This window comes from Musa acuminata, chromosome BXJ2-8 (genome assembly GCF_036884655.1).
Source record: "Musa acuminata AAA Group cultivar baxijiao chromosome BXJ2-8, Cavendish_Baxijiao_AAA, whole genome shotgun sequence".
NCBI classification, from domain to species: domain Eukaryota; kingdom Viridiplantae; phylum Streptophyta; class Magnoliopsida; order Zingiberales; family Musaceae; genus Musa; species Musa acuminata.
In genome coordinates, this window is record NC_088345.1 from 4,639,088 (window position 1) to 4,664,143 (window position 25,056).

The 25,056-nt window shown below is 43.8% G+C and overlaps 7 protein-coding genes and 2 non-coding genes across 16 annotated transcripts; 5 read left to right on the forward strand and 4 right to left on the reverse strand.

The window, feature by feature from the left end:
* Positions 1-257: 257 nt before the first annotated feature.
* LOC103993652 (histone H2AX) lies at positions 258-1,044 on the forward strand. The gene is made up of 2 exons (XM_009413799.3): positions 258-534; positions 610-1,044. The coding sequence occupies exons 1-2, from the start codon at positions 337-339 to the stop codon at positions 829-831; spliced, it is 420 nt and encodes a 139-aa protein (XP_009412074.1). The 5' UTR covers positions 258-336; the 3' UTR covers positions 832-1,044.
* A 3,944-nt stretch (positions 1,045-4,988) lies between these two features.
* Positions 4,989-7,066, reverse strand: LOC135619479 (uncharacterized). Its single transcript, XM_065121524.1, has one exon. The coding sequence runs from the start codon at positions 7,064-7,066 to the stop codon at positions 5,189-5,191; it is 1,878 nt and encodes a 625-aa protein (XP_064977596.1). The 3' UTR covers positions 4,989-5,188.
* Positions 7,067-7,619: 553 nt separating this feature from the next.
* On the forward strand, positions 7,620-11,604 carry LOC135582212 (phosphoglycerate mutase-like protein AT74). Of its 7 annotated transcripts, XM_065120086.1 has the most exons (7): positions 7,635-7,775; positions 8,865-8,947; positions 9,135-9,313; positions 9,537-9,601; positions 9,801-9,937; positions 10,098-10,777; positions 10,874-11,604. In XM_065120086.1, the coding sequence occupies exons 6-7, from the start codon at positions 10,318-10,320 to the stop codon at positions 11,284-11,286; spliced, it is 873 nt and encodes a 290-aa protein (XP_064976158.1). In that variant the 5' UTR covers positions 7,635-7,775; positions 8,865-8,947; positions 9,135-9,313; positions 9,537-9,601; positions 9,801-9,937; positions 10,098-10,317; the 3' UTR covers positions 11,287-11,604. The 7 variants fall into 7 exon arrangements, with proteins under 7 accessions (XP_064976161.1, XP_064976158.1, XP_064976157.1 ...); XM_065120085.1 differs by having other exon boundaries at positions 8,865-9,313; XM_065120082.1 differs by having other exon boundaries at positions 7,636-7,775; positions 7,948-9,313.
* Positions 11,605-12,249: 645 nt separating this feature from the next.
* LOC135618817 (ethylene-responsive transcription factor 11-like) lies at positions 12,250-13,200 on the forward strand. Its single transcript, XM_065120092.1, has one exon. The coding sequence runs from the start codon at positions 12,398-12,400 to the stop codon at positions 12,953-12,955; it is 558 nt and encodes a 185-aa protein (XP_064976164.1). The 5' UTR covers positions 12,250-12,397; the 3' UTR covers positions 12,956-13,200.
* Positions 13,201-13,318: 118 nt separating this feature from the next.
* LOC135618816 (uncharacterized) lies at positions 13,319-16,571 on the forward strand. Its single transcript, XM_065120091.1, has 3 exons — positions 13,319-13,959; positions 14,929-15,222; positions 16,319-16,571. Exons 1-3 carry the CDS (start codon positions 13,762-13,764, stop codon positions 16,433-16,435), a joined length of 609 nt encoding a protein of 202 aa, XP_064976163.1. The 5' UTR covers positions 13,319-13,761; the 3' UTR covers positions 16,436-16,571.
* On the reverse strand, positions 15,885-17,887 carry LOC135618815 (peptidyl-prolyl cis-trans isomerase FKBP13, chloroplastic-like). Of its 2 annotated transcripts, XR_010489175.1 has the most exons (6): positions 17,427-17,887; positions 17,244-17,336; positions 17,089-17,149; positions 16,938-17,006; positions 16,594-16,810; positions 15,885-16,069 (listed from the first exon to the last, which is right to left on the reverse strand). XR_010489175.1 is itself a non-coding variant. In XM_065120090.1 (5 exons), the coding sequence occupies exons 1-5, from the start codon at positions 17,811-17,813 to the stop codon at positions 16,746-16,748; spliced, it is 675 nt and encodes a 224-aa protein (XP_064976162.1). In that variant the 5' UTR covers positions 17,814-17,887; the 3' UTR covers positions 16,540-16,745. The 2 variants fall into 2 exon arrangements, 1 of the variants encoding a protein (XP_064976162.1); XM_065120090.1 differs by lacking the exon at positions 15,885-16,069 and having other exon boundaries at positions 16,540-16,810.
* A 52-nt stretch (positions 17,888-17,939) lies between these two features.
* TRNAA-CGC (transfer RNA alanine (anticodon CGC)) lies at positions 17,940-18,012 on the reverse strand. The gene has a single exon. It is a non-coding gene; the product is annotated as a tRNA-Ala (tRNA).
* Positions 18,013-18,093: 81 nt separating this feature from the next.
* Positions 18,094-18,166, reverse strand: TRNAA-CGC (transfer RNA alanine (anticodon CGC)). Its single transcript has one exon. It is a non-coding gene; the product is annotated as a tRNA-Ala (tRNA).
* Positions 18,167-20,023: 1,857 nt separating this feature from the next.
* LOC135618818 (protein ECERIFERUM 26-like) lies at positions 20,024-21,950 on the forward strand. Its single transcript, XM_065120093.1, has 2 exons — positions 20,024-20,514; positions 20,912-21,950. Exons 1-2 carry the CDS (start codon positions 20,083-20,085, stop codon positions 21,779-21,781), a joined length of 1,302 nt encoding a protein of 433 aa, XP_064976165.1. The 5' UTR covers positions 20,024-20,082; the 3' UTR covers positions 21,782-21,950.
* The last annotated feature ends 3,106 nt before the right edge of the window (positions 21,951-25,056 follow it).

Consider the following 25,056-nt stretch of genomic DNA (forward strand, 5'->3'; position numbering starts at 1 on the left):
ATAGGTCCGAGAATTCCCATCGAAATCTAAGGACACGCTAATACTCTGCTTCGAGATCCGTGAGATCTCCAATCCAACGGCGAAAAGTGTCTCAGGCGACTGCTTTGATGCACCAAGTCTCCACCGTTTGATAAATCATGGGATGAACACAAGGCTCCACGCTGGCAATCCGCGGCAACCTCAATCGACCAATCACAAGAAAGGACCTTGCGAAGGACCCTTTCCCCCGCACCTATATATACAGGCGGCGACGAAGGCGATCCGCAAAACTGAAGCCTTCGCCCTCCTCGTCGTTCCTCTTCGTTAGGGTTTCTTCGCGAGCAAGATATACCAGAGATGAGTTCCACAACGTCGGCAAAGGGCGGCCGAGGCAAGGCCAAGTCGTCGAAATCTGTCTCCCGTTCGCATAAGGCCGGCCTCCAGTTCCCCGTCGGCCGCATCGCTCGGTTCCTCAAGGCCGGGAAGTATGCCGAGCGTGTCGGAGCAGGTGCCCCGGTCTACCTCGCCGCCGTCCTCGAATACCTTGCTGCCGAGGTCGGTTAACCGGTCCTGGAATTGGCCGTGGTTTTGACTGGCGGTTTGATTTGATTAGGGTTTGATTCTTTTCAGGTCCTGGAATTGGCTGGAAACGCTGCGAGGGATAATAAGAAGAATAGAATCGTTCCAAGGCATATACAGCTCGCTGTCAGGAATGACGAGGAGTTGAGTAAGCTTTTGGGAGCTGTTACGATCGCAAGTGGTGGTGTTTTGCCCAATATCCATCAGACCTTATTGCCTAGTAAGGCGGGAAAGGGGAAAGGGGATATTGGATCTGCGTCACAGGAGTTCTAGATTATAAAGATATAATCTTTTGGTATGATGGAATATGATGAATGGTGTGAGCCTGATAATGTAATAAAACGTTTTGGCATTTTGTTGAATATCCTTATCATAGAATAGGATGAGAGGATAATTGAAAATTGATTATTTTTATGAGGTTATAATCCTTTTCTGGTTCTCAATCTAATTTTCCATTTGCACCTGAAATCAATTACTTTTTGGCTACATTCAGTTGAATTGTATTGTTTGATTGAATCAGTGGCTTGTTTAACTGCATTCTTCTCATTTATAAAGCCTGTCAAGAGGAAAAAGAATCCTCTTTTGATTTGGATATCTTACAGTGTCGTGATGGTACACTTGTATTGATTCTTGGTATTTGTGATGGCGCTCTAGATTTGTATGTCTTTCTGGAGAATCTTTCAGTGTGGTTGACCTTTTGATCTACTTTTTCACATTTTAGGAATATGTATGATCAACAAGAACACATTTTTTTCCCCCTTCACTCTTTTTGCTATATAAGTTGCTTCTGCCTCTTGATTTCTTCCCCAGTGCAAAGGAAGTTGAGTTTGACATTTGCTTATCTTGGTCCTATTGTTTTTGTCAATTTGAGGTTGCTAACTATCAGAGCTGTAAAGTCTTTTTAGCTGGCTGTAAATTCTGTTTATTCTGGAATCTTGTGGTGTGAGCTCCTAAAATGAGGAGTTGAGGAGCTAAGGATAAACAGAGGAGAGAACTATCTATTGTCAAGTATGATGCACACAGGATGTTCTTCAGTGATCTGGAGTAGCAATACAAGTTACTAGTCTTGATGTTTTGTGATTTTTTGATGCTCACAGAAAATTGTGCAACATCTGTTATTGTATCATGCATATTCTTTTTTTTTTGTTCTTTCCTTAATGAATTGGTCTCTGTTTGTTAAGTTTGTAGGAGCTAATTTATCTTATTCCAATGATCACTCAATTAGGTGATGAGAATGAGAGCTTTGTTTTTTTTTTTTGGCTTTTTCTGTCCTGAATAATTGGTTCTTCTTTTAGTGTTCACTGCTACAGGAATTAAGAGGAAGAGAAACCTTTGTCATGATTTTGGTTGCTATCTGCTTTTATTATGATAATTGTTAATCGGAAGGCACCAGTGATTTGCTCTTTTAGGTGAAAAGAAATGAGCATGATGCATTTTATGAAGCACCTGACAATATGTTTGATGTTGGTCTTCATCTGTGTTGCAGCTAATGTTCATTTGGCCAAATATATTTTGTTCATAGTCAATCAGGGATTGGCAACTAGACACTATATGATTTTTTGAGATAACATGAAAATTAGGTCATGTAGGAAGAAGATTATCTGGTGTTGATCATTTTGATTGATTCACCAATTTCAAACCACTTTAAGTGCTTTGTGTTCATTGATGATACATCGGTTAGTAGTATGTCATAGTTAGATCATTCTTTGGCAGCTAAAGAATTCAAGCTAGCCCATAATGAATTGATTGGATCGAATCCTCAAATTTTGGACTTCACATATATGGTATATCTATTGCATTATATAATTTCACAGCCAGAGGTTATGGGCAACCAATGAATTGTAGCTTTGTAGATGAAGGTATGGCTCTTTAAATGACTTTACTCATACGTAGTGATGTGTTTGGGAGTTTGGATGCCACCATATGCTTTTGGAAGGTTATAGAAATCTCTTGCTGACATGGTATAGCTGATGCTGTGATTCTTGACTTGTGTATTTTCAACAATCCATTTTATGCATTTGAACACCTACCTGATTTGAATTGGATTGGTTGGTTCTTCTGATTCATGTAAAACCAGTTGCATGGACCTGATTTGTTCTGCCTTTTGATAATTTTCAATCCAACACTTAAGCTGGACTGGCCAGGGGACCAATTTTCACTTTTTGGTAGTTTTGATTTCAATTATCATATAACTATGCCAATGAGTGCCAGTGATGGTTATGGCAATAATCTAGCCATTTGTTTTATTTCCTGATCTCATTATTTCTTTGTGCCTTTTCAAAAAAAATTTCTCTAGCAATCGGTTGAAGTCAAATTAGTTCTCTGAAGAAAGTCAGAATCTATGGTGATGTCATAATGGCAAAGCTGGTTATACTGATATTTTTAGAAGTATTGGCCTGGTTGAGTAACTTCTTTGGGATGTTGGATGCAAGTGTTGGTCCATGAATGAGGTATCAAGATAAATTTAAATTTATGTCTTTGCAAAGGGATAATGTATGGTGTATAGCTTATTAAATTGTATTTGAGAAGGAACGTTATTCAAAATAATTCTTAAAAGAGCACTTCTTTTGTAGAGATCTAGTGCAATCAAATAATACAAATGATGTTACATGCTATTGGTAGAAGGATTAGAGTTATATTGGTCAATAGGGTTTAAATGTTGGCCATTAGTAGGTAGCTTCTCTGTTACACTGAATTGTTGGAGGCCACATTAAGTAAAATGAGGCTAGAGATTGTTTACATTTTCCTTGTACATTAAATGAGATTTATCGAAGTTAAGTTTTCAAATGGTTGCCTATATCTGTAAGCATCTTGTGGTTTGTTTACCTGTTGGTTAATTTGATAAGGTAGTAAATATATATTTATCGAAGAACTGTGTGGAATTTGTGATGCAGGTGCCACAAAGGCCACAGCTTGGATGAACTGAAACTCAAGGAAAGTGATGCTTCCTTTTTGTCACTAGTAGATATATGATTGGGTTCAATGGAGAGAAATCCTCAGTTTGCTGCAATCTCAGGTGGTGTTTCTGCATGGTTTGCACTTTGCTTTCTCCAGCACAGGTATTCTTCTCTGATCATTAGACTTAGTGAGTTGATCAATATTTACTACCTTAGCAGGCAGCAATACTTCTTTTAAATGTTTCTGAAAGATTGGAGATAATCATGATGCCTAACTTAAACCTCATTTATGCTTTCTTTTATTTATTATGTGATTGATATATTGGTCAGATATTTACATCTATAACACATTGTGGCCATCACCTTTTAGTATCTTGACAGAAATTTCAACAGTTGCTAAATAAAGGTGTACCATATGTTTAAACTGTTTGATTGCTAGCTTCTTGTCAAGTTTGTTTTTTCCCTGACCATGGTGTTCATTTGAGCACTTTTGCAGTTCATTCTTCTGTCCCTTTTTGAAGACTCCTTCCACCTTTGTAGAAAGGGAAATGTGATGAATTATCAAGATGGAAACATCTCATTCCATTTTGGCACTGCCTCTGACGACAGCTCACCCTCCAACAACATTACCGACACCAATGCTCTTCCTGTTTGGCGATCAAAATGTGGCTCCAGGTAATATAATAATAAGACCTGCAAAGTTGGTCTTTATCCACGGACATTTATCAGTCTAATGAAGTGGAACTTTAGTTTGGCACTTATTCAGTCTAATGTTTGCATCGGAAATTATATATGTTTTATATGTTTGGCTTGCACCTCAAAAAGCTATGCCATTTTGTATATGTGATATATCTCTAGTTCTGCATCAGCTACAAATGATGAAAGGATGTGTGCATTTTTGTGCTCCCATAATTCTAGCATGCATTGTGCTATATGGTTTTTTTTGCCATATGGTTATCATAGTTGTGAATTTTATGGTATGATCATTGAACTTCCTGTAAAAATTAAGGCCAATCAAGGAATGACGCAGGAACGACATCATGATTGTTGATGCATCTGAGAATTTTCATGTTCCAAGTCTAAAGGTTACAGGAATGACATCAATATCATTAGATCTCTCTTTTTTTATATACTATTTATTGATTCAATATTCCAGCCTATGTATAAACTGGGTTCTCAGAGGCACTATAGATATTTCCTGAAATGTATGTTTCGTTTTAAGCTTAGATTTTATTGGTGGTTTAAGTGCATTAAATAAGGTGAGATAGTTGGTGAGACTTGTGTTCATTGTTTTATGTGCAGCTCAACTCCAGAAACTGATGACTGGGATTTATGGATGAATGGAATATTGAAGCACCCATGAATGGTCTGCCATTCCTCTTTTTGGTGTGTCAATCTACATTTTCCACCTTGGAACTGCAATTATTACCTAATGCTTCTTCTTCTTCTTCTTCTTCTTCTTCCTGGGACTGCCTTGTTGCCAGGTTAAAGAGGAGACATTTTGTCTGAAGAGCATATTTATGGACAGCAATCTGTAAGCCACAAGTGGATGTGACTATTTGCAGAACAAAGGTATATTACATGCAACCACCCCTTCAGTTCACTGCTTTTGCATTGCAACCAGAGACACTATGCTACAAGCATATGTTGGATTCCACCTTTTATTCATATTACGTCAAACTATAGGAAAAAGGCTTCTTCCTTGGCTACCAAAGAGAGACTAGCACTTGAAGCTAATGCTTGGCCGCATAGGCTAAAGAAATGGCAGCAAGCAAAGTTGCCGCGGTTGGGCAGAGCCACCTCCACTCTCCGCCATTCTTCTTGCCCTCCTCCACGGCGCCGCCCAAGAGGTTGAGTGCCTGGTCCATGCCCTCGACCTTCGCCAGCTTGCTCTTCAAAGCCGTCTTCATGGCTTCCAGTTCTCCTTCCATATGCTCCATGCTCTCATCCGCATCCTGCTCGATGTCGATTCCTCGTCCAACGCCGTCCTCGTTGCCTTCCGTCACCAACCCAGTGATGAGCTCTGAGGTACTCCTTAGCAAGGACAAAGCTCTGGCCTTCCCCTCCATTTTCTTGGATACTTGTTGGGCGGTCCTCAGTTTCTCCTCCAGGGAATCTTTCTCCGGTCTCCGTGAATCAATAGCTGTCTCGATGATCCTGTTCTCCGCTATGAGTCCTTCAATTACCACCACCATTTTCCGGAGCACGTTGGCCGCATCATCCCTGCCCTTCTTCAGCTTCTCCAACTGCAATCTCAGCCGGCGGACCTTGGCCTTCTCAAGATCAAGGTCTCTCAAGACAGCTTCTTTCTCAGCTTGCCGCTGGGCTTTTCTCCCAGTGATGTCTCCGCTCGAATCTACAAGCGCAGACAGAGTAGACGAGAGATCTGCAACCTGTCCCTGCAAAGTAGCGATTTCGCCTTCCTGCTTGGCTTTCGATTCGTCGACCGCTTTCAAGCCGAGCTTCATCTTTAGCTCCTCAGTCACCTGTGCAATCATAGCCTTACACTTGTTCGCCTCATCAGTGAGCTTCCTCTGGGTCGACTCTCTCTCCAGGGTTGCCTGTTCCAAAGCCTTCTTGAGACCATCCTTCTCTGCTGCGACGAGATCGAAACGCTCGTTCGCGCTCTTGAGAGCTTCCTCTACCGAGCCCAACTTCTCTTCTAAAGCAATCTTTTCCTGCCGAATGGCTTCACTCTTTGAGACCTTTCCCTGCAGATCAGCGATCTTGGTTTGAAGAATACTAATCTGTTGTTCGAGCTCTTCCTTCCTCCGCTCGGTGCCGCCAACCTTTCCCATCCATCGGTTTACATCCTTGATGACCGTCGCGTGTTCTTCCTCGAACTGGCGCTCCAACTTAACGATCCCCTGATTGAGAGCATTATTTGCTGCCTGATAACCAGCGAACTCCTCCTTCGTCTTTTCAAGCACCATCGACATCGCATTTAGATCTCTTCTGCAAGCGTTCCTTTCCATGATTGCAAGTTCCAGATCTTTCTCGATCTCTCCCTTCTCTCTTGCAATCGACAGCAGTTGGTCATCAGTGGTTCTGAGAACTTCCTCCATATATTTTATCTTCTCCCCCATGGTCGCCTTTTCGACTTCCAGGGTTCCGATAGATGACAAATTCTGTTTAAGAGCCACCTCTAAGCTCTCCATCTCCTCAAGAAGGACAGCCACTTGTAGCTCGGCATGGTGATTCTTGTCGCCAGTATCCTCTAGGATGGCATCCTTATCCGAGATCGCTGCATCCAAAGTATTCTCGATCGCATCCTTGTCCGCGTCCGCCGACTCCAGATGCAAGCCCGCCATCACAAGGTCGGCCTCCACCGGCGTGGTCCGCTCCTCCGCAGCCGTCATCTCCTCGGCGAACTCGGCGAGGCGGGAGGCAAGTACGAGGCGGGTGATGTCGTTCTCGAGGTCGGAGGAGAGGGAATGATCGAGGGAGAGGTGGTCGAGGTGAGACCGGAGGTCGCGTATTTTCTGCCGCAGCTCCTCCGTCTCCATGAAGAGGAGCTCGTTCAGGGTCTTGAGGCTATCCACCTTGCCCAGAGACTCTCCATCGGGAGACGGGGGGGGCACGGCAGCGACGGGGGAGGCCTTCTTGTCCATCGGAACTGAGGGCAGGATTCTTGAAGCAGCTTCGGGGGATGGAGGGGGGATAGGGTTCGCGGGAGCAAGAAGAGCTACTTATAGGCGGGCGGGCGAGCTAGCGAGCGCGCAACGAAGCGTCGGAACTCAGAGTAGGGAAGGATGGGAAGGGCGAGAGGCTCAGCTGTCGGATCCATATCAGGGTTCCATGGTCACCCAAAAGATCCAGGTGGGTTCCATCCACAATGGAAAATCAGGATACGATAAGTTTCCTGTCGCCTGGAATGAGAGCTGAGCTGATCTGTACTCGTCCGGGTAAACACTTCCCGGAAGTGGACGGTTGGGATTCAGTTGGGCTTTTCTTGCACATCCTTCCAATTACCAATTTAATTGGATACCTCCAATCCTTTTCTTGATTGCCTATTCGTAAGGAAGAGTGTCACTTCCTCAATTTAATCCCAAATTGAATGCGAGATAATTTGATCTCATATATATATATATATATATATATATATATATATATATATATATATATATATATATGTGGTTTTGGTTTGGTGGTTTATTGTGGCTTGCGTTACAATTAAGGGGTCAGGCTGTGCCGGTCAACCTACGCCAAGGGGTTGGAGGAAACCTCCCGCCGCGCATCCCTTCTCCACCTTCCAATCGATAGTTGCGACAGATCGCGAGGAACGAAAGGCTTCGACGCGAAGGCGCAACTCTTGAATCTGTTAGTCATCCTCCTCCTCCTACCCGCAGTCGACGCTCTTTTGTTGATCTTCCGATGTTGCTTTTTTCTTTTTTCTCGGATGAAAAGATTCCATCGACGCTTTGACGACTTCATTCTCCTTCCTTCTTGTTTGTGGTTGCCTCGTCGTTGTTGATTGGTGATCCATTTGAAGCTTGTTGATGAATGCTACTCGTACTATTTCCGGATAATGTGCAAAAACTTACGGTTAGCCCTACCGCACGATATCGTCATTTGGGCATCTTAGCATCTGAAGGCGAATTCCTCTCGAGAATCAACCATTTCTGCAGGTCCTTGCTCATTTTGGATTATCCAAAGTAAATCTTTATCATTCAGCGGCAATCTTTGTTTTTATTATCAGTTTTCTCTGATCTCTATGGATGTTGCCGCTCTTCGAACTGTGTCTATTGCTTAGAAAGATTATGCAAGCTTGTTTTCAATCAAGGATATGACATCCATGGGTACATGACGCTCTCGTAGTACTTGAACTCTTGATCTATTGACTGTTCACACTTCGTTTTAACCATGGGGATATTTGCTCGAAGATATCCCAATCCGGTGTTTGTCGACTTAGGACATGCTTAACCTTAGCATCCGTTGGTAGCCTTTGGAACTCTTTTCATGATAAGAATCCATAATTGGGGTTAGACGTTTTACATTTGTGCCTGACTGCCATAATTGGAACTCTCTGCTTTCCAAGCTCATGACTAAATGATAATGTTTGGGTTATAGTTGATGCTCAAGCTGATTTACGACTTTGTTACCTATGTTTGATATTATCAAGATTTATGAAAAGACCATTTGACCAGACACCAAAATAATGCTTCTGATGTATGTTCAATATCAAACATGCTTTTTGACAATTAGTTGAAACTATGCTGTGGTAAAATCATGACTAATTGACTGAATTTTTACTAGTTCTCTCTATTCACCCAATATCAAAATTGGTTGGCACATTAGTGGAATTGAGTTCCAGCATAAGATCAAACATTCTTGTCCTTGATTTTAGGCTCTAGTTCATTGAATCATAATATTTTAATATCATGCTAAAGTTGGATGTTTATAGTGCAGTTTCTGATTAGTTGATTGGAATGATCCCTTTCCCCATTGTCTTAATGCAGCCAAAGGCCCTTTTTTGTTGTCATCATCAAGAGGTATGATCATCTTGATATCTTTTATAAGTACCTGATCTTAGTTCTAATTAAGAAAAATGCTTGTGAAAGCTCGATAATAGCCAGCGTGAGCGTCTTCTTTTCCTACAGAAATTTGGCAAGCAATAATCCGTACTAATGAATGGCTTTAATAGCTGATTTTACTCAATTCTTTGTCTATTGTCACCAGTAATTGATGTGCACTGTTAGTCCACAAACTTCTGGACAGAGATCTAATTGTTGTTGCATATCGGTGAACCTGGGATAGAGGTCCAGTGATTGATGTGACATAGAAGGGCAAAGTACAAAATTACAGTATTATTGGAGAATTCAATGTTGCAATTTGCATGCACAAGATTTTCTGAAGCAGTAAGCTTTAGATGTAGAATCTTCAATTCTTTATTATAACTTTTTGCACAGCTATCAGTGGTCAGAGGCTTGTTGTTGGATAAACAGTCACTGCATCACAGATTTCATGATTTGTCAACAATGGAATGTTTGTTTAGCTTCAGAAATTGTCAGATAATAGAAGTTAAATGAGATATAGATAAGTTGTTTTACTAAAATGTTCTGTAATATGAATGGTCTTCAGGTGTTTGTGGCCTCTTCGAAAAGGGGAGTATTTTGCCTTTAAACAGTGGATAGATCCCCTAATGGGTGAGTCAAAGCCCTCAGGACCACAATGAAATCTTTTGGCTGGAAAACAATTGAAGTATATGTATTTGCGTGTTGCATTGAATCCCTAGGAATGATTTTTAGATTATTTCTTCTAGATTGGAGCATTAATTCTATGTTAATTGCTGTGATGGGTTACTCTAGAGCATTGAATAAATAAAGAATTTTCCCCTTAATGCAGTCTTCTGATCGCTTGAAATGTTCGAAGGAACCCTGTGATGCATTGAAGCAAAAGAGGAGTCATCCATTGCAGTAATTGTTGTTAGCAAAGTTTTTGAGGGCAAGTAGCCATCCATCACAGCCACTGTGAACAGCTTGGTATGGTTTCTGATGCGATCTTCATCTTTGCCACTTTCCTGCTTGATTTAATATTCTAGTTTCGTGTTATGACCATTGTTCAATCAGATATTTCCGGGATGACCTTTGTGTTGTTCATGCATTGCTCTTTGTGCTGTTGAAGTTGGTTGTTTTGATGCAGAGCTCGTTGGATTCTCGTTGGAACCTGGCGGCTGCGATTTCCGTGACCTATCTTTCAGGTTCCTCATCTTGTTCAATGTGAAAGCTTATTTTGTTCGTTGTCTTTGTCAACGCACGCCAGGGGAGACAGCTCAGAGTTCGTTCGATGGATTGGTCAGACCGCAACAAGAAGCTATGAAGCCATAGCATATCCTGGGTTCAGGAGGAGGAAGGGAGAGCAGATGGAGAAGAGTCAGAAGAGTAGCCACAGGAGCCTCCCCAAGAGGATCATACTGGTGAGGCATGGGGAGAGCCAGGGGAACCTGGACATGGCGGCTTACACCACGACGCCGGACTACCGGATTCCGCTCACGGTGCTGGGCGTCGAGCAGGCCCGCGATGCAGGGGAGCGGATCTGCCAGGTGGTGTCGGAGGGCGGGCGGGCGGCAGCGTGGAAGGTGTACTTCTACGTGTCGCCCTACGAGCGCACGCGGTCGACGCTGCGGGAGATGGGTCGGGCGTTCCCCCGGAAGAGGATCATCGGGGTGAGGGAGGAGTGCCGAATCCGGGAGCAGGACTTCGGGAACTTCCAGGTGGAGGAGAGGATGAAGGCCATCAAGGAGACGCGGGAGCGCTTCGGTCGCTTCTTCTTCCGCTTCCCGGAGGGCGAGTCCGCCGCGGATGTCTTTGACCGGGTCACAAGTACGGAAACTTCGCCCACCCCCCCCCCCCCCCCCACCCTCTTTCCTCCTCCCTTCTGCAGGTCTCTCAACTCGCATGCGGTGGGTCGGAATGCAGGTTTCATGGAGTCGCTGTGGAGAGACATCGACATGCGGCGGCTGGAGCAGGAGGACAACACCAACGTGAATCTGGTGATCGTGTCGCACGGCCTGACCTCGAGGGTATTCCTGATGAAGTGGTTCAAGTGGACGGTGGACGAGTTCGAGCGGCTGAACAACCCCGGCAACTGCGAGATCAGAGTGATGCAGCTGGGCCCGGGCGGTGACTACAGCCTCGCCATCCACCACCAGCCGGAAGAGCTGCAGCGGTGGGGGCTGTCGCCGGAGATGATCGCGGATCAGCAATGGCGGGCCACGGCCGTGCGCGGCCGCTGGTACGACAGCTGCCCCTGGCACCTGGACAACTTCTTCCACCACCTCAAGGACTCCTCGGAGGACGACGAATCCTCGGACGAGCGCCGGAGCGCGTGATGCATGTGGAGTTGGCGTTTCCAAATCGATGGACGGTTGCCTGTGGACGCCTTGGCGTTTCCGAGTCCATGGAGAATTACCCGTCCTCCTCGGGCACGCGGTTGGAGACAAGTGGCGCAGACAACTCCCCCTTCAGTCCTCTGGCACCGGTACATCCCGCCGCTTCCCCTTTGATGCTTTGGTACATCCCCGGGGGGATGTACCGCAATGAGGGAGACAGTGGCGCGTTCCTACCGACACGTGTCAGATTGATTGCGAATTAGAGAGATAAAAAATAAGACTTTTGGTCGGTTCAATTCATCGGATCGTTTTCTTCAACACGGAATGAGTCAGATGACCGGATCGATTCTTGCTCGAGTGATGTGATAATTGCGGTGATCCTGTCTGACGTCAGGTGAGCGGGACCGCAACATCTACGACGTCCGTTGGATTCAGATCCGTACAGATCACGCGCTTCCAAGAAGACCGCAGACGACACCGTCCTCCTGCGCACGCGCTTGAAGACAAGTGAAGCAGACGCATCCCCCCTCCTACACGAACGCGTCACTTCCCTGTCGCTTTGTCCCCGATGCTTCGCGGAGGCAGCCGCCCCGCCCGGGTACATCCCCCGAGGACTCGTTGCCCGTTGTCTCGCCGTCACGTATGTCCCTCCTCTTTGTTGCCCTACGGAGGCGGCACAGGCCGTAACGGTCGTTATCCCTCCGTCGAAATCGATGACGACGCCGGGACGGAGACAGCGCCGCCCACGAGCGCTGAGGCCACCCACGTCTCGACAAACACGTGTCGGATTGCAACACTCCTCCGAATCGACACGTTGTTTGCACCTCCACAAACCCAGACGATCTAAGCCGTCAGTGTTTGCTTTATGATGGGCGTTCCCCCATTTCCAACGTGCTGTCGTCTTGTGCCGTGGTTTCGCGCATCCATATAGCCACGGGAGGGCGGCGGCTCCCGTCGGTCAAAACCCATTTCGCCGCTCCACGTCACCCTCTCTCTCTCTATCTCTCCTTTCTATATATAATGACCGCAACGCTCGCATCTCCTTCCACCACAAGACGCCCCTTTCTCTCTCTATTTAGAAGAAGAAGAGAAGAAGCGTGGGCCTGTTGATATGTCTCCGAGGGCGAAGAACAGCGAAGGGGGCGAGGGAGGCGGGGAAACGAAGGAGATGCGATTCCGGGGCGTGAGGAAGCGGCCGTGGGGACGGTACGCGGCGGAGATCCGCGACCCCGCCAAGAAGAGCCGCGTCTGGCTCGGAACCTTCGACACCGCGGAGGAGGCGGCGCGGGCCTACGACACCGCCGCCCTCCAGTTCCGCGGCCCCAAGGCTAAGACCAACTTCCCAATCTTCACCGCCGCCGCTGGAGCCGGAACCGCCCCATCCAGCCCCAGCAGCAGCGGCAACACCGTCGAGTCCTCCACCCCTTCCGCGCCCCCTCCACTGGAACTCGAGCTCGGCCATGCCGCCGCTCGTTTCCCCTTCCTTCACGCGCGTCCGTTCTTGTTCCTAGGCGCTGCTTCGAGATCGGATGCGGCGGCGGCCTCGGCGGCGTTAACTGGGTTCAAGGGAATCGGGACGAGGGTCTCACCGACGGTGATGGCGGCGCAAGCGAGGCGTCTTCCCTTCGATTTGGATCTCAACCTGCCGCCGTTGCCGGAGGTGGCTTGATCCCAACGCCTACAGATCTTGACAGAACCCACAAACAAAATTATCTAATATTATATACATATCTTTATGTTTTTTTGAGCTGGGGAGAGAGAGGGAGATCCAACTCGGTGTACTTTCCTGTACAGGAAAGAGTTCATTTCCCCTGTTTATGATATGAATTGTGGTTTCCTCTCGCCATTAATTCATGTGACAAGGAGAGGAAGAACAAATCTGAATCAGAGACTTACTACATTTAATTTGGATTATTTTTGCTCTCTCTTAGGATGGAGAACAAACAAAAGACTTGGCTCGGGAAAATCCAATGAATTGTGTGTGTAGTGTTGGGTTTCGTCGGTCGGGGCTTGGCTCAATTTTCTCGGTTCAACACGGTTTGAAACAGATTGTGTCGGTTCGGTTCGGTTCGGTTCGGATCGGTGCGGTTCCATTGTATCTGTAATGGCGACAACTGAAGTCTTACGTGGGCCCCATTCGCTTCGGTCAAATTCATGACTTGGGGAGCAAACCAACTGAAGTCTTTGTGGGTCCCCTCGTGATTGGTGCGTTCGAAGAGGAAGACGGACGTGCGATCGCAAGTCGGGCCGACCTTTACCGCGTGGCACACAACGCGGCTTCACCGTTTCTCAGAAACGGTGTGCGGGACCCATTCGACGAGTCACGTGAGAGACCACGTCACCTTGTTCGGGGTCGATGCAACGACCTGTGACCGACTTCGCCCTGCAAACCTGCGTCGTCCCATCCCGATCGATCGATTGATCGAGTGAGAGAGAGAGAGTGAGAGAGAGAGAGGGGGGGGGGGGGGCGAGGCGATGGGGTTGAGATTGTGGGTGGTGGCGCTTACCTTGGCGTCTTGGTGGTGCATCCCTGCGGAGGGCGGCGGCGGAGGACGTGACGAAGAAGAAAGGGAACGGGGTCGGTCGCTGCTCGGCTTCACGGAAGCCAAGGGGAACGCTTCCTATCAGTGCTCTCCCTCCGGGGCTTGCCTCCCTTGCCAGCACTCGGAAAAGGTACCGTTTTTCCTCTCCCCTAAATCCATTTTGCCTTCCATCTTCTCTCGTCCTTGATCGACGAAATGAATCTCCCTAATTGAGATTCAAAAAGAGTTGCTAACTCTTTCTATACATTTGAAGCCAAATATACTAATATAACATAATAATCGATGAGAAGAGCCTTCGGTCGAAAATGTCCAATAAGTGGATGAAAAAAAAAGATCTTTTTATCTAAACGACGAAGAAGATGACATCTTCTAGGTAAGAGGAAGAACCCAAAAGGACAAGAAAAATTGCCACAAAATTCGTAGGGTTTTGTAATTGTAAACTTATGATTGAAACTGTAAACTTATGCCTGTCAGTAGAATGCCCGAATTTCCATCACCGGATGATGAAGATAAGGCACTCAAGACTAGCTACTGTCAGTCGAATAGGAACAGATCTATGCGCTTGAATTGTTTGCTCCAACTATATATATATATATATATATATATATATATATATAAAGGGAAAAGCTTTATATTATCATTTAACATTGATAAGCAAAAAACTATTTGATATTGTAGGATTTTGTAGTTGTATTAGTATCTCAAGTCATGGAGATTTTTCTGTGTAAATGGAAATGTAGTTGACTTTTGATTGTGCTGTAAACTTATACCTTTCATTAGAATGTCTTATTGTTATTACTGGTTGATGACCAGTATGAGTCAGAAATCCTTCTGTATATAGTTCAGTTTGAAAGAAAGAACTTTCATCCTCATTTGACATCTATAAGCATAACAACCCTTTGATAGTTAAAATAGGAAGAATAATTTCTGCAAAATTGAAAGAGAGATATGTCACATGAAGATTTCCTCAAGACATTTTATTTTACTGAGTATCACAATTTTTCTTATCTCATTTGATATACTGTTCTCCTTTATTTTATTTACTTATTTTTTACAGCTTTGGTTTGCTCATACAAACTCTGAATTTTTTTGGTTACAGAATGATGAGAAGTTTCTCTGCAGTGAAACTGGCTATCATGTGCCTTTGAAGTGTACAGAAATCAAACACAGTGACAAGGAAGAAAATAAGAATAAAGTGAAGAGAAGGCTGTCCTCTCTTCCAAAGCATCCAACCATTGTGCAAAAACATTTGTTTGATGCAATCAACAACTATAAAGTGAGAAAACTTTTGGATGATTCGGTAAAACAGGAAGTTGGGAATCAGAGCTACATTACTTACAGGAGCTGTGTACCTGTCATCGGTGAAGAGAAATTATCTGTTTTTGGTTTTGAGGTATGGAACTTTACTTTATTGCTGATCAAAGCTTCAATCTAGCCTTTTTTTTATCTATAATCTATTTTTCTATCTTTTGAGTCTCATGGTTTTTATCATTTAACACTCAAACCTCTATTAGTTTGCAAGGTTAGTGGCATATCCAATCAAATAAATCCCTAACCTTTCTTTACATAAGTGGTCCTCATGAGAAACTGAATACTTTTTGGAGGAGAAATTGGAAAGTATCATCGAAAATAATGAAGATATGATAGGTGATTATAAAGAAGATACAAGTAGATGACCCACTGAGTCCATATCTAGGAGATTGACAAAGCTACCTTTGTATTATGTGCTAATGCAGAGTGTCCATCTAAAATGGCAAGAGTCTAAATCGTTGTGGTGTATTCAATAGATTGCTCACATGTTCAAATTAGAATTGGAAGGTTAATAAAAAATCTCAGGGAGATGCAGTCTTGAGCAAAAGATGATGATCTTGTCCACTCGAGAGGCTCCGACACATTTGTTACGATGCAAAAGATGGTGGCAAAGTCTTGTTTGCGGAAATGGTTTAAGGCATTGCATCATAAACTCTTTAGAATATTGGATTTATATGGTTCGTGAAGTGTGAACCTAGTAACATTATTTTGTCTGGAAACCTTCATAAGTTAATTACTGGATGATAACCAATGAAGTTTGTGCTGTTCTGTGTTACCTAGTAATTAACAAAATTAAAATGTATAAGAATGCGTACAAGATTTCGGGTTCCAAACTGCCTTATAACATATGCATAAGGAGGTTCGATCTGGATTTCTTGTCTGGAAGCCTGTATAAGAAACATATCCTTCCCTTCCCTGTTGACAGATACCTGCAAAACCTCAAGGGATGTTAGAAATACCAGGTGCCCTGTTCATGATTACCATTACAAACAGGTGGTGAAGTAGCATGAAACATAGCATGTGACTCATTAAGAAATGTTAAGAGGGGTTGTAAGATGATTGTAGTGGACCACTGTTCTATCTATTAACAGGAAATGTTAGTTTGAGATCTAACTCATTCTGCAGCAATTTTTACAAGCTTTTGAAGATTCAAAGCCAGTAACTCTCTTTTATCGCAGGTGATTATGGGGGGGTTGTTACTTATAAGTGGGCCGGTCGTGTATCTGCGGCAAAAGCGTATATCTATTCAGGGGGTTGGATTCATGAAGATCCCAGCAACTGTTCCTAAGCTCTAATGTTGTGGAGCAGATAAAGGATAATACAACACAATGTTTCCTGCAGATAGACACACTATTGCATCTGCTAAGAGTTTCCTGTGCCATGTGTTTCTAGCATATCATTAAAAAAAATATATCACTTGTATTCATTGAACGACAGTGTTGATGTTCTCCACCTGTTCACATACTCGTTGCACCAATCCTCTCCCTCTTTATCTCCATTCAAGAAAGAATGGTTGTTACAAAAGGTACTTGTACAGGTGATGCTTCTTGCCTGCTTCATATGCTCAAGCTGCTAGAGCTGATTCTAGTTCCTTTCTGCAGGAGCTCATGCCTTGCCGATGAATTCGACATCGAAGAGAAGGGTGGAATTTGGAGGAATGAGACAAGAACCTGATCCATACAAGACAGCATTTGAGCATATACATGTCTAATTCATTTGTTCAAGTTATCTGTTCTAATTTGATGTGCTGCCTAATTTATCTGTTCGATCTGTGGAGGATTCTGGTAGAAAGCTCACCTCCTTTGCAGCCTGCACCTCTGATGCCATAGGCAAGCTCCGGAGGAAGCTTAAGTGTACGTTTGCCACCTGAAAGAATGCAACACTCGATGAGAGTAGAGTCACGTATCCCGCAACCCGGATCATGTATTCATTCCCACATTCTGCGTACCAGCAAGCATTGGCGGGATTCCTTCGGCGCCGAGGATGCCCTGATCCCATCCTTTGATGACCTGGGAACATCGATCGAAATCGAGGTGATGCCATGGAGGGAGTGCATGACTCTGTTTCGTGGATGAGGGAGCTGAAACAGATGGGTATAGTTACCTCGCCGACGCCGACGCGGAACGTGAGCGGTCGCCCGCGGCTGTAGCTGCTGTCGAACACCGTCCCGTTCTCTAACCTCCCTACGTAATGCGCCTTGCAGATTCCACCGTCAAAATCACACGGTCAATTCCATTGAGGCAATTCTACGAACGGGTCGAGTGTGACAAGGAAAGGAAGCAGCACCTTGATGAGCTGCCCCTGGGTGGCCTCGGGCCCGCTGCCCACGACGCGGTCGCAGAAGGCGAGGCCGGAGGGGGCGACGGTGAGGGCGCAGCCGGGGGAACCTGGCTGCTCGTCGGCCGCGCGGGCTGGTGAGTCGAGGAGGCGGGTGAAGAGGAGGCCGGCGAGAGCGAGAGAGGCCTCCCTCCGACCAATGGCGTGGAGACCGGGGTTGGTGGGACTGGGCTCGGAGGCCGGAACCGAGGTCAGCTGGACGGTGGCGCGGCAGCTGGGGAAGCGCAGGTGCTGGCGGCGGGGGTGAGCGAGAGGGCTGCCGGAGCGGTGGAGGCTGAGGAGGGATGAAGAAGGGAAGGAGGAGGTGGATGTGATCATGGCTCCAAAGAACTCCATCCAAATCCAAATCCAAATCTTTCTGAGCTCAGGGATTGGATAAGAAGTGTTCCAGAGAACAAAATATCAATTGAATTATCCCTGACTTTATATATATAAAGTATGTGCCCTAAAAAAAATTTTATTTGGAGGTACGGGGAATCGAACCCCGTGCCTCTCGCATGCAAAGCGAGCGCTCTACCATATGAGCTACACCCCCTCACATGTTCTTTTAGAGAACAACTCGAATATTAGAAATATTAATTCAACTAAAAATAATACGCCAGAAAATCTTTTTAATTGGAAGTGCGGGGAATCGAACCCCGTGCCTCTCGCATGCGAAGCGAGCGCTCTACCATATGAGCTACACCCCCTCACGTGTAATCAGTAGATCGAGACCCAACATATTCCAATTCATCTTACGTTAACAAATGGTACAGAGAAGTCGATAAATGTTGAGTCTTAAGAGCATAAATCAAATTAGATTAGCTTGAAATAAATATGATGTGAAGTGTTCATCCGACAAACATACTAACACTTTCATAGCGTGACAGAGAACCATCAGAAATTGAATCGTAGCTGAGAGAATATGAAATTATGAACAACAGATGCAGAAATCATTGATTCACTTCAAATTCCATTCGTTGGCGTTCGAACCGTCCATCGTGCATTATTCCATTTGTTGGCAGTCGAACCGCCCATCACGCATTATTGAGCTCACATCCTTAAGTGTCAGCATTGATAACCCATTAGGTGTCGATCTACCCACGTCACCAGCTCAGTAACCCCCGCCATCTTCAACAGTGATCATACGAGCTCGTGATTGAAACCATGGCCGGTGACGGTGCTACATAAGCATGGGATGTTGTTGGTAAGCGGAGAGACAATTGACTGCTCACTGCCAACCTTCTCCTCCTACTTCGGGGCCTGTCAAACCATGTACCGCCCATAATTGCTCTCCGGCCGTTGAGGAGCACCACCTAACCTCCTCATCATTCCCATGGAAAGGTCGCCCGCATTCATGCATGACAGCTGCATCGTCGCCTACGTCCCCCTCACAGCCACTGCAGATGGTGGCCGAAGCAGACCGCCGTTACTGCACACCGTTGCCTGTACATCTCACGAGAAGTCGCGCGCATCCACTTTCCCATGGCTCCTCTTGCCGCAGGCTGCCGTACAACAGCGTCTCACCCACCAGAATCGTCCTGTTCCTCCGGAGCAGAGATCCAGCGGCGGCAGGCCCGAGGCAGCTGTCAGCGCCGCTGGTCACCGACATCCTCCTCGCCTTTATGTGCAACCGCGCGCGTCCTCCTCACCGCGAGCTGAAGTAAATTGTCACCGTTCCTTGGCACCTTCTGTAGCCGCTTCTCTCCCTCCGCCTCCTCCTCCCCCTCGCTCCGTGGCCGTGTCACCGTGATCCCGATCACAGGAAAGAAAGCGATAGAGCACGCCATCTAACTTCGGTGAATCCACATGACGGCAAAGAACGCATGCCACAAGATCTTGAGCAAGCCATTAAATCCTTTAACCTGACAACCATCTCTCACAGTCAGGTTTGAAGTGCATCTAATGCCACTTTATCTCCAGAGTACGATCGATCAAACATTGGAGTCCGAACGGTGTTCGAAAACGCTCAGCCACAGCCATCAAATCAAGAATTAGGTATCCGTTGCACATAGTTATCTTATTAATATTATAATTTTTATATTCAAAAAATATATATTAAAATTTAAAGTGAAAAATTAATTATATTGACAGAAAATATAACACAATTAACATAATAGTAACAAAAAAAATATTTTTAATATTTTTTATTTTTAATAAGTGTAATATTAAAATTATCTTTTTTTATCGATAAAATTATTGAACATAAAATTATCTTTTTTATCTATCATCTTTACGTCGATCCGATATCATATGATATATTTTTTATTTATATATTAAACAAATTAATATATAAAATTATAATATTAATATAATTTAAGTACAAAGAATTAGATGGAAGTAGCCCTATGTTTTCCCACTTGTCTCGCCTTGATGTGCTCCAAAGAGTTAGCATCATGTCCACTTAAGTCTGCATTCATGGTGTAACGTATTCAACTGCTCGAGTCCCCCACCTTCGTCCTGTCTGCACGAGACTTCCCCGTCTATCACTGCTGTCGCATTAATGGCTTCCAGCTGCCATGATTGCAGCTCAACCTCCGAGCCACATATATATACGCCAACCTTAGCTCCCAACTGTCTCATCACAAGACTAACCTTCTGATCTCTAGCTAGCTTGCTCACGACCATGGGTGTCGACAGCGATGCTGCAGCCGTCTACGGTCACAAGCTGTCGACGGTCGTCCCCGGGTCGGTCTCCGGGGAGGCCGTGGTGCATGAGCTCGCCGACGTGGACCTCGTCATGAAGCTGCACTACGTGAGGACGGTGTACTACTTCGAGCAACACGAGACGATCGACGGGCTCACCATTGTGGACATTAAGAAGCCGATGTTCCCGTGGCTGAACTCGTACTTCCCGGTGACCGGTCGAATCCGGCGGACCGAGGCGGGGCGGCCCCTGATCAAGTGCAACGACTGCGGAGTGAGGATCGTGGAGGCCAAGTGCTGCCGGACCCTCGAGGAGTGGCTGCGGGTGCCGCACTCGGCCAGGTGGAGGCCGCTTGTTCCGGACAAGGTCCTCGGCCCGGAGCTGCACTTCTCCCCCATGGTTTACGTTCAGGTGATCCTCTCCCTCACCTATCTGTTGATTCCATAGATATGAATCATGATCTGTCCTACATGGGCACTGTTATTGGATTGTAATGGTCGTTCCCGTCGGTCAACCTCACATATTTGTGTCGAAGGGAAGACGAAGATGATGACTCGTTCCGATGTGTCCACAACTGTGCAGAAGACGGTGAAGGATTAATTACTATCTGCCACAAACCGTCTTATAAGTCTTCGGTAACGACACATTAAGACTCGATTATATGCGCAGTTGAAAGGTTCGAGTGGAGATGATGCCATGTGACGTGCTTCCTACTCTTCTCTGCACCATTATGGCTTGAGGCCTTTACCTGCTGCTGCTTCGATTCATCATCTTCTTCTCATGTGTTCTTGTTTCCTCATGTGAACAGTTCACTAAGTTCAAGTGCGGAGGGATGGCGATTGGGTACAGCTGGTCTCATGTGCTTGGAGACCCAGTAACAGGGACGAACTGCATCAACCTGTGGGGACGATTGCTCGGTGGTAATCCACCACCCAAATCCCTTCTTCCGCACAGTGCCCCGACTCCTACGGGAAGGCCTGCGAGACAAGCACCTGCATCTGCCACGCCACTCTCGGTCAAGCAGGTCGAACCTGTTGGAGACCACTGGCTGGTCACCAACGCCTGCAAAATGGCTACGGACTCCATTACCATCACAGAGAGCAGGCTCGAGCGCCTGCAATCCGAGAAGCTGAACGGCGTCCCGGCCTTCGAGATGATCTCGGCTCTCTTCTGGCGCTGCTTGGCAAGTGTTAGAAGAGGCGGCAGAGAACCCAGGGTGGTCACCATCTGCAGACACAAGCCTAGGGCGAAGAGGTGTGCACAACTGAGCAACGAGCAGATGATAAGCACAGTCAGTACCTCAGCTGCTTCTCCTGCAGATCTTGACCTGGCAGCACTAGCACAGCTGGTGTCGAAGCAGCAAGTGGATGAGACGAAGCTGGTGGAAGAATCGATCGACGGCGATGGAGGCAAGCCAGACTTCGTCGTCTACGGTGCAAATCTTACTTTTGTGGATATGGAGGGAGTTGACTTGAGTGGGCTGGACATCAAGGGCGAGAAGCCTGTTCAGGTTGACTGCGTGATCGATGGGGTCGGCGACGAGGGAGCAGTTCTTGTGTTTCCCCGAGGAGCCGATGCCGGTGGCGGAAGCAAAGGAGGAGCGGCGGTGTTGATCCTTCCGGAGGACCAAATCATGAAGCTTAAGGAAGTGCTCAAGAGGGAATTCGACATTGCTTGAGGAGATGCCTTCTCTCGCATTCATGGTGTCCTTCCTTCAGAATAAAGGATTCGATTTCATCACCAAGTGTTCGTCCTAATGTCGTAAGTTCATTCGCACATCATATGTTGCAGACTACATCTTCTCTCTACCCTATTGATATCTGTCAAGATCAAATGTTCTTCTTGCATGCGTTTCTGTGACAACACACCTTTAATGGTGAGTAGAGAGATGAAGCAGTAGAAACACGTCAAATGACTGTTTGGACACGCCACTAATATTAAATGCATGAAGAGTCGAAGCTCGACAAAAATAATAAATCATTTTGTTTCACTAAATACCACCAAAATATAATAACAAAGCTGAAAGAATCTTTGTTTTAATTTGCTTTCTTCTTTTTTTTTTGCCTTTTTATCATATACACGAAGCAGATTGTTTGAGAAAATATCAATTTTTTGAGTTTTTCTCGATCAGTCAACTGATTATTCTCATTCCGTGAACCCTAAAAAATGATATATCGAAACATACCGTCACTCTCCTTATTATGTTGGAGGGATCAAAGGTACCTTATTGTTTGATTCATCCGACCTAATTAATTGTTATTAGATAGGTTGTCTGAATCGATTTCTATTTATTACAATTGACTCTTCTTTCTCGTACTCCTCCGAGTTTTCTCTATAAAGATTCGCTCACCTTAGCCATCGATGGAATCCTTTTGTCGGATCGTATGCATTCTCTTTCTCGGATCTTTGTTGTTTGACTTCATATTGTCGATTCTTCGACATCCTCTCGCATCTGTCGTTGTCTTTATCCCTAAATTATAGTTTCTATGGAACCTGCTCTTATCCCTAAACTAAAATAATTCGTTCACGCTATCTACTTCTACTATAGCAATTAATAAAGCACCCGAATACTTTGAGTTGCATTTATATCGAACATAGGCCTGAAATTTCCTTGATACAACCGCAATTGCCGAAAAACCTCATCGAGATGTTATCAACAACTAAATTATTGTATCATAGTTATGAAGCTTAAGTTCCCTTAAAAATGGGATAAGTCCATATATGACTCCATAAAATCTCCATGAACCTTATTCATTTCTATCTCATATGCTAGACATACCTTCTTATAATATATGACAATACCAAATCTTTTATATATATCTGTAATAATCATCTTTAGTGTATAATATAATCAGCTAAGAACCGATTAGAACACTTATGATTGTCTCTATTCATTATGATGGGTGTATTGTATTAGTGCTAATTAACTTCTTTCATCAAATGATCATGAATTCAAAAAATAATTTAAAAATATTTTGTTAAGATATTTTTATGAAGTGTTTACAATGTTTTCATTAGTGTTTCTAAAACAATGTAATGAGAACATAAAAACACAATATATCCAACATATGCAATAACATTTATGTAGAGTTGTCTAAATATGAAAAAGGCAGAGGACAACAATATGAAAAATTAAAAATATATATATATTTATTTATACTTTCACCAATTTTTTTTTCAAACTTTAATCAAATTTGAATGGCTAAAAAAGTTAAAAAAATGAGACAACTATTTCACATCATAAATCACCTCAGACTTGTTAACTATTTTCACTAAATATTGATGGATTCAAAAAATAATCTAAAAATATTTTATTAAGATGCTTTTATGACGTGTTTATAATGTTTTTATTCGTATTTCTAAATCGTTAGATAGAACATAAAAATACTATATATCTAATATGTTAGTAATTCTTACATTCATTACGCCATATTATATATACATAATTGTACTATGATAAAATTATTTTATTATAATATTTTTATGAAGTATTTTCTTGTAACTTTTTTGGGCAATCGCTATAAATTCAAATCAATAACATTTATGTAAAGTTGACTAAATATTAAAAAAATTTAAGCACGATAATCCGAAAAGTCGAAGAATTCTCAAAATATTTGTTCCTACTTTCATCAATTTTTTCAAAACTTTGATCAAATTTGAATCACTAAAAAAGTTTAAAGATGAGATAGCAATAACATATCATAATCACCTCAGACTTATTGACTACTTTCACCAAATGATCATGGATTTGAAAAACACAATCTAAAAATATTTTGTTAAGGTATTTTTATGAAGTGTTCAATGTGTTTTCGTTCATATTTCCAAAACACTGTAAAGAGTTTTTCGAAACACTACATTCCATATTTACAAAGTGTTTTGACATCCACAAAGAGAGCAATCTCTCTAAAATCAAACCAATAATATTTATGTAAAGTTGACTAAACATCTAAAAAGCTAAGCATAACATTGTGAAAACTTGAAGAATTCTTAAAACATTCGTTTCTACTTTCACTGATTTTTTCAAAACTTTGACATACTTTAAATCACTAAAAAAAAATTAAAGATAGAACAATGACATTAAATTATAAATTACCTCGGATTTATTAACCCCCTTCACCAAATGATTATGGACTCAAAAAATAATCTAAAAAATGTTTATAGTGTTTTCATTCACATTTCTACAACACTATAAACTATTAACATAAAAACACTATATATGTAATATTTATTTATTTATTTATTTATTTATTTTCATTACACTATATTTCATATACATAATTGTACAACAAAATTATTTGCATCATGCATTCGAAAACACTAATAAAAATATTTCTTGACAGTATTTTTATGAAGTATTATAGTGTCAACCTTTCTGTAATAAAAATATTTCATTCTCTTGCGATTCAAATAAATCATTAGAGTATTTTTATAGAATATTATAATGAAAATGATAAATCATTTGTCTAAGATCGAAGTAGTTTAGGGGGACTAATTGAGTTAGCTTTGGTTTAATCATGCTAACTGAGCCAATTGAGTCTTAATTATGATTGATTTGAACTCATTGGGAGGCTCATTCAAAGACTTAAAAGTTGGGTCAAGTGGTGGCACCGCCAGAACAGATAGTGGAACCACCTGTGAGTTGGAAAACTAAAAAAACTCGATCTCCGAAACTGTCAAGTAATGGTACCGTTAAATTGGGTGGTGGTACCACCAGTGACAGTGTGTCAAGCGGTGGTACCACTAGACTAGGCGGTGGTACCGTCGAGTGTCAAGCTACAAGTAATGGTACCGCCCATACCTCGAAATCTCGGGTATTTGAATTTTGACTTTAAGTTTTGAAGCTATTTGAGGCCTATAAATATCCCAATTATTCTTATATAGAGTAGCAAGAAAGTGAGCAAAATTATGTGATTCTAAAGTTGTAAATCCTATTAGAAAGTTGAGTTCTCTCTT

Coding starts and splice junctions, on each gene's coding strand:
- LOC103993652 (XM_009413799.3), top strand. CDS start 337: ATGAGTTCCACAACGTCGGCAAAGGGCGGCCGAGGCAAGGCCAAGTCG. Junction 535..609: donor TCGAATACCTTGCTGCCGAG/GTCGGTTAACCG, acceptor GATTCTTTTCAG/GTCCTGGAATTGGCTGGAAA.
- LOC135619479 (XM_065121524.1), bottom strand. CDS start 7,066: ATGGACAAGAAGGCCTCCCCCGTCGCTGCCGTGCCCCCCCCGTCTCCC.
- LOC135582212 (XM_065120089.1), top strand. CDS start 10,318: ATGGAGAAGAGTCAGAAGAGTAGCCACAGGAGCCTCCCCAAGAGGATC. Junction 10,778..10,873: donor TGTCTTTGACCGGGTCACAA/GTACGGAAACTT, acceptor GTCGGAATGCAG/GTTTCATGGAGTCGCTGTGG.
- LOC135618817 (XM_065120092.1), top strand. CDS start 12,398: ATGTCTCCGAGGGCGAAGAACAGCGAAGGGGGCGAGGGAGGCGGGGAA.
- LOC135618816 (XM_065120091.1), top strand. CDS start 13,762: ATGGGGTTGAGATTGTGGGTGGTGGCGCTTACCTTGGCGTCTTGGTGG. Junction 13,960..14,928: donor CTTGCCAGCACTCGGAAAAG/GTACCGTTTTTC, acceptor TTTTGGTTACAG/AATGATGAGAAGTTTCTCTG. Junction 15,223..16,318: donor TATCTGTTTTTGGTTTTGAG/GTATGGAACTTT, acceptor CTTTTATCGCAG/GTGATTATGGGGGGGTTGTT.
- LOC135618815 (XM_065120090.1), bottom strand. CDS start 17,813: ATGGAGTTCTTTGGAGCCATGATCACATCCACCTCCTCCTTCCCTTCT. Junction 17,337..17,426: donor CCCAGGGGCAGCTCATCAAG/GTGCTGCTTCCT, acceptor GGAATCTGCAAG/GCGCATTACGTAGGGAGGTT. Junction 17,150..17,243: donor TCCGCGTCGGCGTCGGCGAG/GTAACTATACCC, acceptor CGATGTTCCCAG/GTCATCAAAGGATGGGATCA.
- LOC135618818 (XM_065120093.1), top strand. CDS start 20,083: ATGGGTGTCGACAGCGATGCTGCAGCCGTCTACGGTCACAAGCTGTCG. Junction 20,515..20,911: donor CCCCCATGGTTTACGTTCAG/GTGATCCTCTCC, acceptor TCATGTGAACAG/TTCACTAAGTTCAAGTGCGG.